General features: G+C 52.8%; 6 protein-coding genes across 6 annotated transcripts; 3 read left to right on the top strand and 3 right to left on the bottom strand.

The window, feature by feature from the left end:
• Positions 1–68: 68 nt before the first annotated feature.
• Positions 69–1,387, top strand: CLUP02_03533 (uncharacterized protein; the record flags this gene model as incomplete). Its single annotated transcript, XM_049282553.1, has 2 exons — positions 69–115; positions 181–1,387. The coding sequence occupies 2 exons, from the start codon at positions 69–71 to the stop codon at positions 1,385–1,387; spliced, it is 1,254 nt and encodes a 417-aa protein (XP_049139696.1).
• Positions 1,388–1,438: 51 nt separating this feature from the next.
• Positions 1,439–2,947, bottom strand: CLUP02_03532 (CAAX amino terminal protease; the record flags this gene model as incomplete). The annotated part of the gene is made up of 4 exons (XM_049282552.1): positions 1,439–1,921; positions 1,992–2,375; positions 2,449–2,582; positions 2,938–2,947. 4 exons carry the CDS (start codon positions 2,945–2,947, stop codon positions 1,439–1,441), a joined length of 1,011 nt encoding a protein of 336 aa, XP_049139695.1.
• A 1,926-nt stretch (positions 2,948–4,873) lies between these two features.
• Positions 4,874–5,176, top strand: CLUP02_03531 (uncharacterized protein; the record flags this gene model as incomplete). Its single annotated transcript, XM_049282551.1, has 1 exon — positions 4,874–5,176. One exon carries the CDS (start codon positions 4,874–4,876, stop codon positions 5,174–5,176), a length of 303 nt encoding a protein of 100 aa, XP_049139694.1.
• Positions 5,177–6,331: 1,155 nt separating this feature from the next.
• Positions 6,332–7,059, bottom strand: CLUP02_03530 (uncharacterized protein; the record flags this gene model as incomplete). The annotated part of the gene is made up of 3 exons (XM_049282550.1): positions 6,332–6,419; positions 6,604–6,674; positions 6,934–7,059. 3 exons carry the CDS (start codon positions 7,057–7,059, stop codon positions 6,332–6,334), a joined length of 285 nt encoding a protein of 94 aa, XP_049139693.1.
• Positions 7,060–9,131: 2,072 nt separating this feature from the next.
• Positions 9,132–12,139, top strand: CLUP02_03529 (uncharacterized protein; the record flags this gene model as incomplete). The annotated part of the gene is made up of 3 exons (XM_049282549.1): positions 9,132–11,320; positions 11,401–11,825; positions 11,880–12,139. 3 exons carry the CDS (start codon positions 9,132–9,134, stop codon positions 12,137–12,139), a joined length of 2,874 nt encoding a protein of 957 aa, XP_049139692.1.
• A 755-nt stretch (positions 12,140–12,894) lies between these two features.
• Positions 12,895–14,858, bottom strand: CLUP02_03528 (MBOAT family protein; the record flags this gene model as incomplete). The annotated part of the gene is made up of 5 exons (XM_049282548.1): positions 12,895–13,325; positions 13,394–14,415; positions 14,499–14,598; positions 14,691–14,735; positions 14,837–14,858. The coding sequence occupies 5 exons, from the start codon at positions 14,856–14,858 to the stop codon at positions 12,895–12,897; spliced, it is 1,620 nt and encodes a 539-aa protein (XP_049139691.1).
• Positions 14,859–15,653: the final 795 nt, after the last annotated feature.

Genomic DNA, 15,653 nt, shown 5'->3' with positions numbered 1-15,653 from the left:
TTCCAGAGACATACTATACTGTCTACTAAGCAACTTGGACGATCGATTCATCTTCCGCCTCCATCACGATGGCAGGCCTTGCCGCTGACACTTGCCCAGCAAAGGCAGAACCAACGTCAGCTCTTGTCCCATACGCACGTTTCTGTGAAGAGTATTCCATACTAATTTACAACGTCATAGCCTCTCCTTCACGCAAGGCCTTATTCTTGGCCAGCTGTCAGTGGTTCTCGTTCTTGCCGCCTTCATCAAATTCTTCATCTTCGGCGACCCTCCCTCACCAGAGGTGACAGCATCACTGAGAGCAACAGAGCGTCGGTCAAGGACCCTAGCTCATAAGCGCTCTCTCCTCAGTCTTCGGACGGCCAACGCAAAGCATGGCCAGCAGACGCTTAATCGGAAGAAGTCGAGCGTCCTCCGGAACCCCCCGAATCTTACCATCGGTTCCATCCTCAGCAAAACCTACTACAATGTCGATAGTCACCAGCCAGAAAGTTTGGACTGGTTCAATGTCCTCGTGGCGCAGACAATTGCCCAGTTTCGAAGCGACGCACAGCATGACGATGCCATCTTGAGCTCTCTCACCAAGGCACTGAACGGAGGATCGAGGCCCGACTTTGTAGACGAGATCCGCGTGACGGAGCTGAGCTTGGGAGAGGATTTCCCCATATTTAGCAATTGTCGAGTCATACCCGTTGACGAAGACGGCCTGAACTTGGGTAGCGGCAGGACTCTCAACGCGAGTGCGGCAACGAGGGATGGCGCGAAGCTGCAGGCTCGGATGGACGTTGACCTCAGCGACATGCTCACTCTCGCTATCGAGACAAAGCTTCTCCTCAACTATCCCAAGAACCTCAGCGCTGTTCTGCCCGTAGCACTCTCAGTCTCTGTCGTAAGGTTCAGCGGCACCTTGTCGATTTCCTTTATCCCAAGCAACCCTTCACAGTCCACCCCGACCATGATGACTTTCAGCTTCATGGATGATTACCGCCTCGACCTGTCAATCAGAAGTCTTCTCGGAAGTCGTTCAAGGCTGCAAGATGTGCCTAAAATTGCTCAACTGATCGAATCGCGGTTACACCGTTGGTTCGACGAGCGATGCGTGGAGCCGCGGTTTCAGGAGATCGCCTTGCCGAGCATGTGGCCGCGCAAGAAGAACACCAGGGGCCCTGAAGATGGACTGGCCGAGATCAACGCGTCGGTGAGTAGGGCAAAGGGGAAAGATATAAACCCGAATCTCCGCGCAGAAGCTCGAAGGGAAGTTGAAGCCGAGGCAAGGACGCAGACAAGTTGGGAGCACGATTCGTTACGTCGACGCAGGATGCGTAGTGACGACGGGTTGACGATGCCCGGCGCGATGCCCGGGCTAGATATCGATATGAAGACCTGATGTGGTCATTGCTAGAGCAGTATCTAATGTATTTACAACCTACAACGCACCTCAGAATCCCTGCGGAAACAGGCTCGCCGAGGTCTGGGTCAGTGGTAACAAACTTCTCCACCAAGTAATGGCTCCAACGAATAAAAGTACATAGTAAATCACCGTCCATTTTCGACTATCGGCAGGTGCATAGTGTCCACTGACGTGCCAGTAAGGCTCGACAGCCCCCCAGAATCGGGGCAGGCCCATTACATTGCAGAATGCGTGCACCAGCACGATGGCTAGTAGGCTCCCTGCGCGGAGGAAGAGGAATGTGGCATAGGCGCCGAAGAGAGAGGTGTAACTGAACTGCAGAATTGAGCGTGCCACTGCGGCGACCAGAGGCACCTTGGGGTGGGAGATGCGGAACTCATAAAAGTGATGAACATGAGCAAAGCCGAAGATGACGGGAGACAAGAAGACGGTTTGTGTCAATGACATGCGAGCGCAGAGCATCAACGGAACAGAGGCAGAGCGGAACAGCATTTCCTCAGTCAAAGGTCCCTTGGTATCGCATTAGCATCCCTAGAAATGGAGCAAATGATACGTCTGGGGCTTCCTTGATGCAACTTACCATGACAATGTTCCGCCAGGTTGTCAACTGGGTCCAGATACGGACAATGGGGCCAAGACCGTGCCAGTCTTCCCAAAGGCCGTCTATGAGAAGAGTCTCGTACAGCGGACCAGCAAACAGGATTGCCGTAAGGAGAAGGCATAATGCGGACTCGAGTATGCCGATGGGCCAGTATCCCATAGCATGAAGTGGTCCATAAGGTAGGGTACCGTCAGGTAGACGGGCCAGGATGATGTAAGTCAGGGCGGAGCATGATGCAGTAGAGAACAGGACAGATCTGATGCGCGTGCGAATGACGACAGGGTCGTCTCTCGACAGCGTTGGTGATGGACGGCTGGCAGGCGAGATGTAGAGAGGGGCCACGTAGATGGCAGTATAAACAACCTGGGCAGGCGAGTTAGCGATTAAACAAGCACATTGACGGAGGTGGAAGGAAGTGAGAAATCAATCGCCCTACCAGCATCGCGCACGCCGTCAACGGCTGTATGAATGGAGGGGCGGTCCCGGGAAGACTTGTGCCAGACAGCGAGTCGGGGTTATTGGACGAAGTCATGGTGAACACCACCGGCGCGACCGCGTTGCCCGAGATGTCTGTAGTAGTCGGGGGATCAACTCAGCACTTGGCTACCAATCCCCAAGGCATGTCAAGAACGGCTATGAATATACCCTGAGTTGTCTCTTCAACCAGGTATCATGGTAATTACTGGAAGAGGTGAAGTGAGGAAATTACATAATCGTTCGGACATTCCGGTGGAGCATAGGTAGGTAGAGCCCGCATACCTTAAGGTATCCGTACTGTAAACGGATATTCGCAGCTGCATCCAGCTGTCAGCGTGTCACATACACAGTACACAGGTACCTAACGAAGTCGAATCTTCTTCGCTTTCAATGACCCCACAACATCCAATGCAGGATCCTGCGCAGCACTTCTGAGTACTTGACACACGACGGGACATGGGGACCTGGAGCGAAATACGCAAGGCACTGAGTACGGATATGAGATCTCACTTTCGACTTTCAAGATGGGAAATGCCCCTGCGCCGTGCTTTCGAATTGGGAAATTGGATGCTGAGCTGTCAGACACCTGCGGACCGTAGTGTCCATGATTCAATTTGTGCCTGCAGACTTTTGTGCAGTAGCGCACTGGTACTACGGATACCTGCGCCTTTGGGCCCTTGAGGGGGGACACTACTGCATGCGCGAGGGAAAGGACACCGACAATATGCTGAACAGTGCAAACGCGAAGCGTCCGCGAGGTGGACGCGCCCCGTTGGTGTCGTGGCATTATCCATGGACGGAGGGGATTGTCACCGCATCACCATTGACAAGGCACAATTGGCAGTCTAGGATCAAAGCAACCTTACCTTACTCAGTGGTGAGTGACCAATCAAAAGAGTCAATTGGAACTTCTCACAGAGAAACATGCTGCCAATGAGAGAACGGGACGCCTGACTCCATCGCTGCCCCTAGAAGGTTGCTCACGGAAATTAATCCCTCTTGTGAGTTGCCAGTCTCCAGGTTCCAGTTATCCAGCATGCATCACGGCCTCATCCTGCAACCATACTTACTCTCAAGGGCGTATTCGCAGCATTCTCGTCATGTCCGCCTCATCTCAGTGTAGCCAGCTTTTCTTGTGCAAAAGAGACAGTGGCTCGGTGTATGTGGGGCAAAAGTCAAGACAAGTGACAACCCTCCCCAACTCTTGCTCTTATCAATTTGTCCCCGTCCCACGCGAGAGGGTCCAGCTTTTGTTTCCTCGCCATGTGCATCTACCCATGCAAGTGCACGACTCAGCCATATCGAGACTGACATAATTTCCAGAATTTATCCGCACTTTGGACACAATATTTCTTGTATTAGTAAAAACACAATCGGATCAAGATATGCTCTATGCTATTCGTGCATATCTAGATTCCAGAAGCATTGAGCTCAGATATAGCCGGGTAATCGTGAAGCGAGCGAGTGTTCTAAGCTTCCCCGTCTTCACAGCAACGGACCACCGAGCACTGTCAACGACGACCCGCCGTCACTGTCCAAAGTGCCGGCCCAGGCGGTGTAACTTCTGAATACGAATACACAGTAAGGTAGGTGATGGTCACTGGTCCCTCCTATGGCGCACGAACTTTTTGCGATTCTGTACCAAGACGAGGGGACTCACCAGGTTTTTAATAATGATTCCAACTGGGACTCTGGCCCGGATCCCAGAGTTGTTTACAACACTTCCGCTTGCGGTAAGATGGTCAATAAAGTGGCCAAGTTTTATCCCCCGCCCGCTTTCTCTATCCGCTGTATCGTAAATACGGATAGTGCAAGTTGTGCTCATTTTCGAAAACATAGCTCCGCACCTCATCAAATGTTCGACAGGCATGGGATGATGGGAATTGTGGGATAAAATCCACCTGCGCCAGCTGGCACCTTGTTTCTCAAGGTGCAGCCCAGACGCGACCTCGGCCAAGGTACCGGTGAATAACCTTCCACTGAAATGTTTGCAGTCGGGACATGCCACCCAGCGGCTATGGCACAGAAGCGACGACCAACCACAGTGAGGTTGCAGATGGTGATAAGCGCCGGAAAACCGCCCACGCTGTTTCCTCGTGTTCCCCGCGCACTCTGGAAGTCTCGTGCTGCTGCTGCTGCGACTGGGAATGTTACCAAGTGCGAGTTACTCTGTCAGACTCAGAACCCATCCGCTGGCAAGAAAAGAATGGAAGCAAAAGGCGACGTAACATCGGGACACAAAACTTTAGCTGTGTTTTGGCGGAGCAGCCTCTTCTACTCTAGGTTACACCCTGCATCTCACCGCCAAAGCTCAGGTGCGATCCTGAGATGACGGTCATTGTGGCCCAGAGGGGCTTATTTCGGACCACTGAAGATGATTGGGAATGTCAACCTCCGCTGATGCCGGTATTGGTGTCTGGACAGAGAGGTGGTATTTTTTCTTTCCTTTTATTTTTCTTCCTTTTTTTCATCTTGCCAACAGAAGTCAGTGCAGCACGGTGCACCGGATGACAGGGCACGGCGACTCGCCGATGCGGGCCATATCCGTACTTCGTCTCCTTGCTTGCCTACATTTTGCGACGGCGTGTACTCAGGCCGCTGAATGGCCGCCCGTCACTGCAGCAGCAGAGGCCAGTGTCCAAACAAAGTGCTGTAAGTTAGTAGAACTGACATACTTGGACCAGTGATGATAGTGAGCACGGATTCCCTAGAGAGAGAAGACTTTGAGCTTCGTGTTGCTGATGAGCTAGGTACGTCTCAGTTCACCTTGAACTAAGGTACGGTCTGATACCTCTACTCTTTCTGGGCTAATGATGAGTCGGAACTCCGGGGCCACCCTGCTTCACCGAGGTGAGCCCACCTAAACCGTTTACACTTCCTAACCGTACACACTAATAAATGGGATGGTGGACACCGTATCCGTTATGTGCCAATGTCTCCGTTCTCATGAAATTGTCCAGCTGTTCTCTGCAACTCGTCATCAAGGACCCAAGAAGCTGGCTGGACTGACAGGGAACAAGGGAACATGGGATCATGGAAGCATGGAAGCATGGAAGCATGGGTGAGGAAAGAATGATGATGGGGGCCCATTGGATTGATTTCAACGCCGTGGATCGTGCGTATCCGTTCTCTCAGTTTCCCTCACAGACATGGCGCGGAGAGCGGGAGCTAATCAGCTCACGAATGGACGCTTCGAGGCTTGGAGGGCTGGGCGGTTCACCACATGGAATACTTCGTGAAAATGCTGGATAACCTACCCATGCTTCGCTGTGTTCCTTCATGTCTGGGGGCTCCGTTCAAAGGACCGTGTTTTCAAGGCTATGGAGGCGCGCTACTTTAAGTGCAAGGGACGTGCTCTCGGAACAAATGTTTTTTTCTTCTTCTTGGAGACTGGGAAAGCTGAGCTACCTACCTAGAGCCTGCTTGTTGTTTTCTCCCATCCCTAAGACTGTACGCGGATGCTGCGTGTATAGGTATCCGTACTTCGTAACTGTCATGTTGGGGGCGTTTCTTTTTCCACGTTCACTCTCACTCTTACCGTGCTTCACTATGAACAAGCATGATGCTCCGCACTCGGCTCCATCTGCCGGTAAGCCATGGTATCCCAAGGTTCAAGTATCCGTACCTCGCCTATATCTTTCCCATTACTTTGGGATCTGGGAACGTATGCTACGCAGTAATTAGTGTGCACGATACCAATATCTCGTTTGCTGAGCTATAGAGCAGTTTCAGTCTTCCCTGCCCTACGTTGGTCACTAATTAGTGCGGTACCATCCGTATGATATGGTAGCCTTACCCCAACGCCGCATCTCGGGCTCTCGGCCCAGGACGCCCTTGACCTTCTAGTCGTTTTCCTTGGTGGCGCCGTCGAGCAAGCGATTGCCCTTGGCCGGGTCATCCAGACCTTGTGCTCGTTCACGGGTCAGGGAGCTCCTTGGGGGTGGCCTTGGATCGGGCGTTCCTCCCTCACGGCGGCGGTTTGTTTTGTTTTTCTCGCCAGACTTTGCGAACCACGTCGACGTGGGAAAGGCATAATTAATAATAATAGCTGCTGCTGTCGTGTGTTGCATTTAGCAGCCGTGTGTCAAAAAGGCCTCGACCCCATCGCCATAACGGGTTGGCACTGCTACCCTTCTTCTTCTTGTCCTCCTCCTTATTCCTCTCCTTTTCCTTGCTGGAGATCAGCTGGTGAAGATAAAGGACGTGGTTCGTTCTATTGGAGGACAGCTGGCGCGCATCAGACTCGACAACCCGAACCATCAACCAACCCAGGGACGATCCCATACGACGCAACGGCTATCGAATCGTCCCCCTTTCCTACGAATACACTACTGCGTAGGTATTCCGCGTCGCCCACCGTGTCGGAGTGACTCTAGCCAGTTGGGTCTCCCGCCGCCGCCCCTGGTTCTCCGGCTCGAGCCAGTCCGGCCGATATTCCACTTACAGACGGGTGCTGCAGCATAGCCGCCATCAACCATTGCCGCGCAAAAGTCTGGCCCAGCTTCCAAGCCCCTGATCTGGCTCGAGTGTCGAGTCTCGAGTCTCGAAAGCAGCCCTGGCCGGCTGGCATTTGATGGTGTCAAGTGTCGAGGCCCAACCTTGCCGCTCATTCGGCCACTCCCACTGCCAATTCGCAGCAGCATCCCATTACTTGTGCAGAAGTCCCCGTTCTGCATACGACGCAACGAGCCCTCGACCGCCTCTTTTGCATCCAGGGCCGGCCCACTTCCGCTTGGGTGAGCAAGAATTGTCGTCGCGCTGTGCTGTCAGGAATCAGAAGTCGGGACCCAAGAGTTGGACCTGCATAAGACCCGGAGTCTCTCTTTCGAACAGAAATCATCCAAAACGTCGGCTTGACTGGCGGCTGGCGACAAAATAGCCGCTTGGCTGGAGACTAACTGTTCTTGCATATCGATTCAGATAGGCAGTCGTGGACGGGGAGCGACCTGTATCTATTTATTGGAAGGGGGAAAGCGAGGTAAGTGGCCGACAACATTTCTTACCTTTCTTGCCTCTCCTGCCTTCCATTCTTACCCGAGGTGCCTTCCAAGTCTAGAATTCGAGGCTTTCGGTTTCCGTAAGTACCTTACCATTCATGAGTACCTACTTACCATACCTACCTATCCGTACGGTGTACGGTGTATCTGTACGGATACCTGAGAAGTGAGAGGATTGGAACACCACCTGTTTCTCCTTGTCTTTTCCTGCTTTCCTCTCGGCTCCTGCCTTGGTCTGCTTCCATTCCCACTTGTTCCTCTCCTCCTGCCCTGTGGCCTGCCCTGTCACCCTGTCTAGCTCTTCACCACGGGTATCCTTCACCTGCAAGATACCCTGCACTTGCTGCTTCACCCCGGTCGTTCATTGCGGGCCTGGTATCCGTAGTGTACCTGGCTGTACCTACCTGGCCTAGCTCTCCCCCCCCCCACACACATACACACACACACACACACGCAAACGCACCTCAATCACCTTGTACTTGCAGGCTTGTAGACCACCAGATGGGAGAAGGGGAGGCTAGAGCTTCTTGTCCACTTCCATGAGGTGGCAGCCAGAGCTCGGAGGTGCCCACCCCAAGGTACCTTAATGTCGTCTGTCCGCCGTCGTGGTGTCTTTTCTGGTCTTCTACTCCTCTTCCTGCGCTCCCGAAATTCTTTCCCTTTCCCCCTTCCTTTTCGCCCTCTGTCTCTCTCCTCCTCCGGCCCTGTGGTCCATCTTTCGTCGTGCTTGCCGACGTCTTTTTCTTGTCTCGTCTTTTCAATTGCATCTCAAGGCCATTTCGCCTGTAATAATCTCACACTCTCATTTATCGTCTCTCGAGACGTCTTTTCTTTGCCTTTTCCCTTGTTCTTCTTCATTGTCACACTCTTTTATACCTATAGTACATTATCTTACACATCTCCGAATCCAGTCAATCACTCACTCATTTCACCAAATTTTGGCCGCCGCGGCTACTCCACACGCAACAACATAAACCACCAACGAAGAATTCCACTCAATCCACGCGCCATCCATCCATCGACGACACTCTCTCAACCAACACACATTCACACACCTGTTAGGTATCTTAATGAAGAAAAGCGGCCTTCTCATGCATTTGGAGCATTTTCATCTGGACCACTCCACTCGAGTCGAAGCAACACGGAACCTCTCAAGCTTAACGACCACATTGGACGTCTTGTACTCGACCAAATCTATTTCGACGGAATCCCCTTCGGAATTTTCGAAATACCACCACGAATTCTGACTGCCCCGAGCTAGAGCTACAACTACAACAGCCAACTACTTCCACACACCCTTCTCCACGGCGCTGCATGACCTCGAGAGCCGGAATTCGCACAATCAAAGCCAACTGTGATTGTTTCTCATCCTACCTTTAATTCGAGATAGCTAGAGCACAGACCGGATCGGTGTCCGTCACCTTCGTCACCCCCAGCTGTGCTGGTCTCGAGTCAGCCGCTCCGAGAATTCCATTGCGCTCGGCCCCCGCCTGCTCCCGCAACCGCCCTATCCCGTTAAGCTTGGGTGCCACTCGCACTCCATGGCTCGGATAACCCACGCCGACAAAGACTACCCGCCTCGACCCTTACGCTTGTCTGCGAAAGCCACCGGTTTCTCCTCCCTCCCGCATCCACCTCACGGAGCATGTCCGGCTCCGGGTCCGGGTCTGGGAGCCCCTCTCGGGGCAGCCCTTCCCGGTCCCAACGGAGGCCGTTGCATGAGCGCTCCAATTCCCAGTCTAATTCCCTAGCCATCCGCATCGTCCCCTACAGCCCGCCTCGTCCAAGCCACAAAAATCGAGACTCAACCGCCTCAGCTTCGTCATCACGCACCCCCACATCGACGACCGCACTGCTATCTCCCAACCCATCAGGTTACGATCACACCAGCTATTCATGGACCGACGACCGCACCGCCAGCCGCGCCAGCGATCGCTACTCCCACAGACGGTCTCACTCTTCCAGCACACGAACCTCAGTGCTATCGCCAGCCTCCTCAACCTTCCCATTGGTGAGCGCCAAGGATAGCGGTGTTTCAGGCTCGAAACTGCGATCCGACTCTTTGCCCGGCGACGAATCGTCCCCCACCACCCCTGTCCCTACCACTCCACCACATCAGACCGATATTTCCCACGTTAATGCACGATCCCGGTCTACCCAACGCAGCGCCGACAATGAGCCTGTCACACCCTCAGCGAAGCGCCCCTTGTCCCGCCGTCGCAATCTCATTACGCTCAACGCCGATGGCAAGACCTTTTCCCTATTGCCTCAGGGGCAGCGGGCCGGAACCCAAGAAGACCACGCCTCTAGCACCGCCCCAAGGTTATCACTTTCGACTACCGCCTCGCATGAGCGCCTTTCAGACGCCTTCAGTGAAAATCGTCCCAGCTCAACCGTGACTTCCTACCCGGATCAAAGCTTCGCTTCCACATTGACCCCGGCATCCTCGACCACGCAATTAGCAGGTGATTCTATTACCAGCACAGCCGGGTCTTCGTCGTCTCCCTGGAACTATCGAATGGTTGGTGGCCTACGCAAGGTTCCCAACACTCCCGATCTCAAGCAGAAGCAGAAGTCGACGCTACTCTACCCGGAATCCGATCCAGCCTCATCGTACCTGTCATCCCCATCAGGTTCTCGACTCGCGCCGCTGCCAGAGGCGCCAATCGCTGCTGATTCGTCTGAATCCTCCGAGCCCCACGATTTGCAGCCCAAAACCTCCTTTCAGTCATCCGTCACTGCGTCCACGACTTCAGAAAAGACGAACTACAAAGTCTACGGCTCCAATTCTCCCCAAGCGACCGACACCGACAGCGTTTTACATGCGCCATCAACGACCTCCGAGACAACAAACTACAAGGTATTCAGTTCCAGCTTACCTTCTTCGCCCGAGCGGGAGGAGTCGTTGCAACCGCCATCCTCGAGCCACTCCAACTACGTAGTCCTTGGCCGGTCTTCGCCTCCAGAACCATCTTCTGCCGAGAGAAGTCCTCCAAAAACGGCCGATAGCGAGCAGAATTACGTTGTGCTTGGCGCATCGTCCCCAGCACCATCTTCCGTCGCCTCTAGCCGCCGTTCCCGTATCAGACCCGAGTACTCGCAGGAAAGCCTTTTGGTGGCTCCGCTGAAACCCTACAAGGCGAAGAAGAGGACCAACGAAAGGTTTGGATACTACAAGTCGCGTTCGAGGGATTCCTTGCGTCGTGCAGCGTCGGTGAAGTCGATTTCCGGCTCGCTCACTCTCGAAGCAGCCCAGAGTTTCCTCGCCTTGCCTGCTGCGTTCTATCGATCCCGTGTTCTGGCCAGCCAGCCAGGTCGGCAGCCTGACGCGCAAGCTGCGCCAACGGAACCCGCCCCCATTTCTGTTCCTGCTGAATCCCATATGACCACTCATCCTCACCAATGGAGCTCACAACTATCCACCGTGATTTCGGAGAGTGAGGGGGACAGCGAGCCTCCCTCACGTTCCGTGTCCCCATGGTCTGTACCTGGGAGACGGGGTAGCATACCGTTGAGCAGCCATAGCCGGCAGATGCTTAGCATTTCGTCGTCGCTAGCTGCAAATGAGGAGCGCTCACTCTCTCACTCAAGATCCTTCACGGACTCTCTGGAACGCCCTCAAGCTACACACAGCAGAGGGAATACGCTTCGCATGGTCAGCGATCGAGACGAACATGGCGACGGTCTGGCAGAGCTGAACCAGCTACATCAACGGCCTTCGCGGACCGGCCTTTCAAGCTTCTTCTCGAGTTCCTCGTCAGACCGGAACCTCCACTCCTCCAGTAGCTCCCGTGCGAACAGTCTGAACTCGGCGTCCATTCCCGCTTGGGCCAAGTAAGTCGACCCGATGTCCTGCAGGAAGCATTATGATACCGGTAATTGGACCTCAAGCTAACATACTCGCCTACCTGTAGATTCTACTACGGAAGCGGAGAACGTCGATTCCTTGCCAGCTCTGGAGACTCAATTATGTCAGATCCGAATGATAGCCGGCCACCAAGCTCATTCCAAAGCCGTTCCCCCAGCGTTGAACAGCTTGCCATGAACATCTATAGCCCCAGGCGACGGCCAAGGGAGGTAAACCTTGCCAACCCTCGGCCACTGTCAGATGTCGGCTCCATGGAAATCGGCCAAGCACCGTTCACAGACAACCGAATGCGCAGCGGGTTAAGGAAGAAGACATCCAGTATCTGGTCACCCCACTTGCGGCGTGATCAGAGGGCTGGTCGTCACAGCATCTGGGAACCACCTTCTATGACGTGGTCAGCCGAGACGAGCATGCTGGGGAAGCGAAACGTGCAGGTTGCTTTCTTCGCTCTGGGATTCATCTTCCCATTCGGTGAGACACTCCTACTCAACGGCACTGTATTGACACAAGGCTAATCTGAGCCAGCATGGATGATTGCTGCCTTCCTTCCGCTACCCCCGGACCCTCAAGCTGAGATGGCCGAGCGCGACCCACGATCAAGCCTGTTGGACGAAGAACGAGACCTTCCTCGGCGAGTTGCAGCGGTTGACGAGACTCTTTTCCAAAGCGCCCGTTGGTGGCGTGCTCTTAATCGGTACATGTCCGTCATTGGTCTTCTAGTCGTTGGCGCCATTGCGGCTCTCGTTGTCGTCGGCGTAAAGCAAGGCTGGGGCCAAATGGTGTAGCTGCCTACTCCATGCCGCCTCCTTTCTAACTGTATGCACCACCTCAAATAAAGGGATATGGTGCCCGAACACGCCGCGGTACACAGCTTTCGGCCCCAGCAACAAACGAGTATTCACCAAAAGCATCATCGGCCGTTGAAATCCAGCGCATCGGCAGCACGATTGGGGTAACGACTTAATCCCTTCACGAATCTACGACATCATTTATTCTTTTTCTCATATAGACATGCACATAGCAAGTTTTCTCGGCGGCCGACCATCTGGCCATTTCTATCATCTAGTCTAATGGCTCCGCACAACGACGACGGTTGCTAGCCATGCAGTTCGCTGTAATTGTACACCTGGCCAGACTGGGCCATACCCTTGATGACAACATGATGGCATTTCCTTCTGATTTTCTCTCGTTGGGCGACTTGGATTGCTTGACGATACCCCCCCCTTTGGCTTTACACGGGAGTCAAACATGCTGGGACTGGTGTTGGGTGATTGGAGACGACTGAGCCAGACAGTGGCATCACGTTACTATTGTGGGATATAGACATCATATTATAATGGTTTAGTTTTAGATCTGCATAGCCTGAAATGTCTAATGACCTGCCCTTGTAGGGCAGCTTGCAATCCAACGCCTCGCCCATTTCGCGACTTTGACAACGGCTCTAGGCCCATTAACGCTGTTTTCATGTATGCAGGAACAAAGGCCGCTTTGGATGAAGACGGGAACAATTGTCTGCAAAGATGCCGCCCTTTCCCAATCTTCAAGTAGCTTTGCTTCTCTGTCTGGCTTCCACTTCGGCTTTGATTTCCTCCATGGCCTCGTCGATCTCTCGCTGAGGGTCCGCCGACACGCCCAAGACTGGTTCCCGGCCTGTAAGACTGTCTTGGCTCAAGGTACGGGTCAGCTTGGCACCGCCTTTGCCTTGACGTGCCTCGAGTTGCTTGCGAAGGATTTGTTTTGCCGGAGAGGCAAAGAAGGCCATGGAAAGCGCAGTGCCGACAATGGTATAGAAGTAAACACGAGCCCAGACCTGGACCGAGCCGGAGAACTCTAGAACAAGGAATGGAGTGACAACGAAGGACATGCCGATTTGAGTAACGAAAAGCGAGAGGACGTCGTAGTAGACCTTGTTGGAAGTAGGCGCACCACTGGCCGCGTCGAGGAAAAAAGCGCGAAAGTAGCGGCGATAGTCTATCATAAATGTTAGTCGATCATGCACTCTTCTAAGCCTACAGTAGCTCTCTCGTAGGTGTACTTACTCTTGGCTACAGTTTGAATGAAGCTGGCTAGGATGAAGCTCATGTAATAGCCAGGATAAAAGCCGTGCCAGAGGGCACTAGTACTGAATGTGAGAAGGCTGGCACGGAATCCTGGCTTTTTCCCAATAGGCGTAACCCGAAGGTATACGTAGTTCCTCAACCAATTATTGGTGTTGATGTTCCAGTTGCCAAGGTAGGCGCGCGTGTTCTGGGCTGTCTCGACGCCCCAGGGGTTGATGTTTTGTAACCTGTTCCATGATACTTTACCGGTGACAGGATCAACACCGTTATAGCCCAGGCCGGCCAAAATACAAGCGCCCTCGGTCAGGCACCAAACTCCGTAGTATTTCAAACGAGCGGTAAATCCGACCATGTGAAGAATCCATACCCTGTGGAAGAACCCATGATCCATATACGAAGGACTCGTTAAGTAGGTGATTGGGTAGTAACCAGAGAGAATCATGAAAAGTGCAATCCACCCCAGACCACTGGCCGCTTTCAAAGTAGCAGGTGTCCCACTGCGAGGGATCTTCCTCTTCTTCCTGACAGGAGGCTTCTTTGAGGGGTCGACTTGGGCCGGAAGGTCAAACATTGTAGTGTCTATCCATTTGCGATAGTCGGTGTAGTCAAAAGCAGGTCCGGCGAAGAGCGAAGGAAAGAAGAGTACGTATCCAGCATAGTCCATCATACTGGGTAGCTCGATCAGTCTTCTCTCTTTCTGGTACTCGGATACCTGGTCGTCCGGGAGCTGACCGTCCGCGACGTTCCAGCAGAAACCGCTAAGCTTCATCAAAAGCACCATCTGAGCGCCAGTGATATCGACGGAAGACGGGCTATTGGCCACCTGACGAGCGATGTGACTTATGGACATGTGGCCCATGAGAAATGTGAAGCCGACCCATGGCATGAATGGGCTGGTACGCATATACTTCGCAATGCTGTAGATGCCGGCAGAGGCGATAGCAAGGGTGCGTACTCCATCCCACAAATCGAAAAGCCCGACCAGATAGAAAGTAGAGGTGCTAGTCCAAGAGTCGAAGCGTCAGCCACAAGACCGGTTGGAATAGACAAAGAAAACAGCTTGGGTATCTGCTGGGTAGCATACCTTATTATGAAGAGGTTTTTGAGGTCAGGCCTGGAGTCGGGAACTCGTTTGAGCAAGCCGGCTAACGGATATGATATGAGGAACGAAAAGACGAGCTTGACTGGGAAGTCGTGGTGTCAGTATTGGTGCTCTATTAGGGACGGGGGTTCGTAGAGCTTCGCTATGTAGCCGAGCTTGATGGGAGGGACCGACGTTCGTCTGGAGATGCGCCGATGCGAGAAGCAAGAAGCTCGAAAGCTACAGAGGCAAGCAAACGTTAGCAAGAGAGGCTCCAGTAGTGGAAGAAGCCGGCATAGGCAGAATGAACAAGTCGTTAGTCGAGGGTGCATATTACGTACGCTTATGAATGAAGGGCAACATGTTGGCTAGAACTGCCGCTGCCACTTATCGAATAGATCCGAAAACGACGACAAAGTGCAAGGCTAACTTGCAATAGGAAAAGGCGATGAAGATACGCTTAGTCCATATCTTCTTGGAGATGAGTTAGAGGAGAAGCGAAACACCGAGAGGTGGAGGCTCGGAGAGATCGAGTTTGCGCCGAGGGAAAATAAGCAATTAGTTGGGGAGCTGTCGAATGAGGGTTTTTGACTTTGGTGATGGATGTTGGGATCATGTGGCGGCGTGCCAACTTCGGATGGCGGGACGGGAGCTAAAGCAGGCAAGAGACAGCTGGTTATGCCAACACAGCTATGATTGCGGATCGTTCTAAGAAGAAAAATCGAACAGCAGTTTCGTGTGACGGCTGAAATGGCACGTGGACCTGTTGGCGATGGGCCATTCTTAGATCGCAAGGGGGAGGGGACGGTAAAGGCATCCCCTGGAACCCCCACTAACTAAACGATGCGAACGGATTTTCTTGTCTCCCCTCCTCCAGAAGAAACCTTAAACTTCATAAAGAGAGAAGAGTGCAACGAGAGGAATTTTAGTTCATCGTCAATCCTTTTTTTTCTCTCTAAAAATTAAGAAGGATTTCTTAAAATAGCAAAGAAAATATTATTTATTTATAAGTATTTTTAATTATTTTTAATTATAAATATTTAACTCATAAAATGAGTTATAACACGTATACTTTGTATGTTATTAATAAAAAAAAGAAAGCTTTAAATTATTAGTTTAATAAACCTATACTACTCTAAGTTTGCCTTGAGTGGCTTT

Source organism: Colletotrichum lupini, chromosome 2, assembly GCF_023278565.1.
Source record: "Colletotrichum lupini chromosome 2, complete sequence".
Taxonomy (NCBI): domain Eukaryota; kingdom Fungi; phylum Ascomycota; class Sordariomycetes; order Glomerellales; family Glomerellaceae; genus Colletotrichum; species Colletotrichum lupini.
The sequence above is the reverse complement of the archived record's forward strand: the minus strand, read 5'-3'. Positions and strand labels throughout refer to the sequence as shown.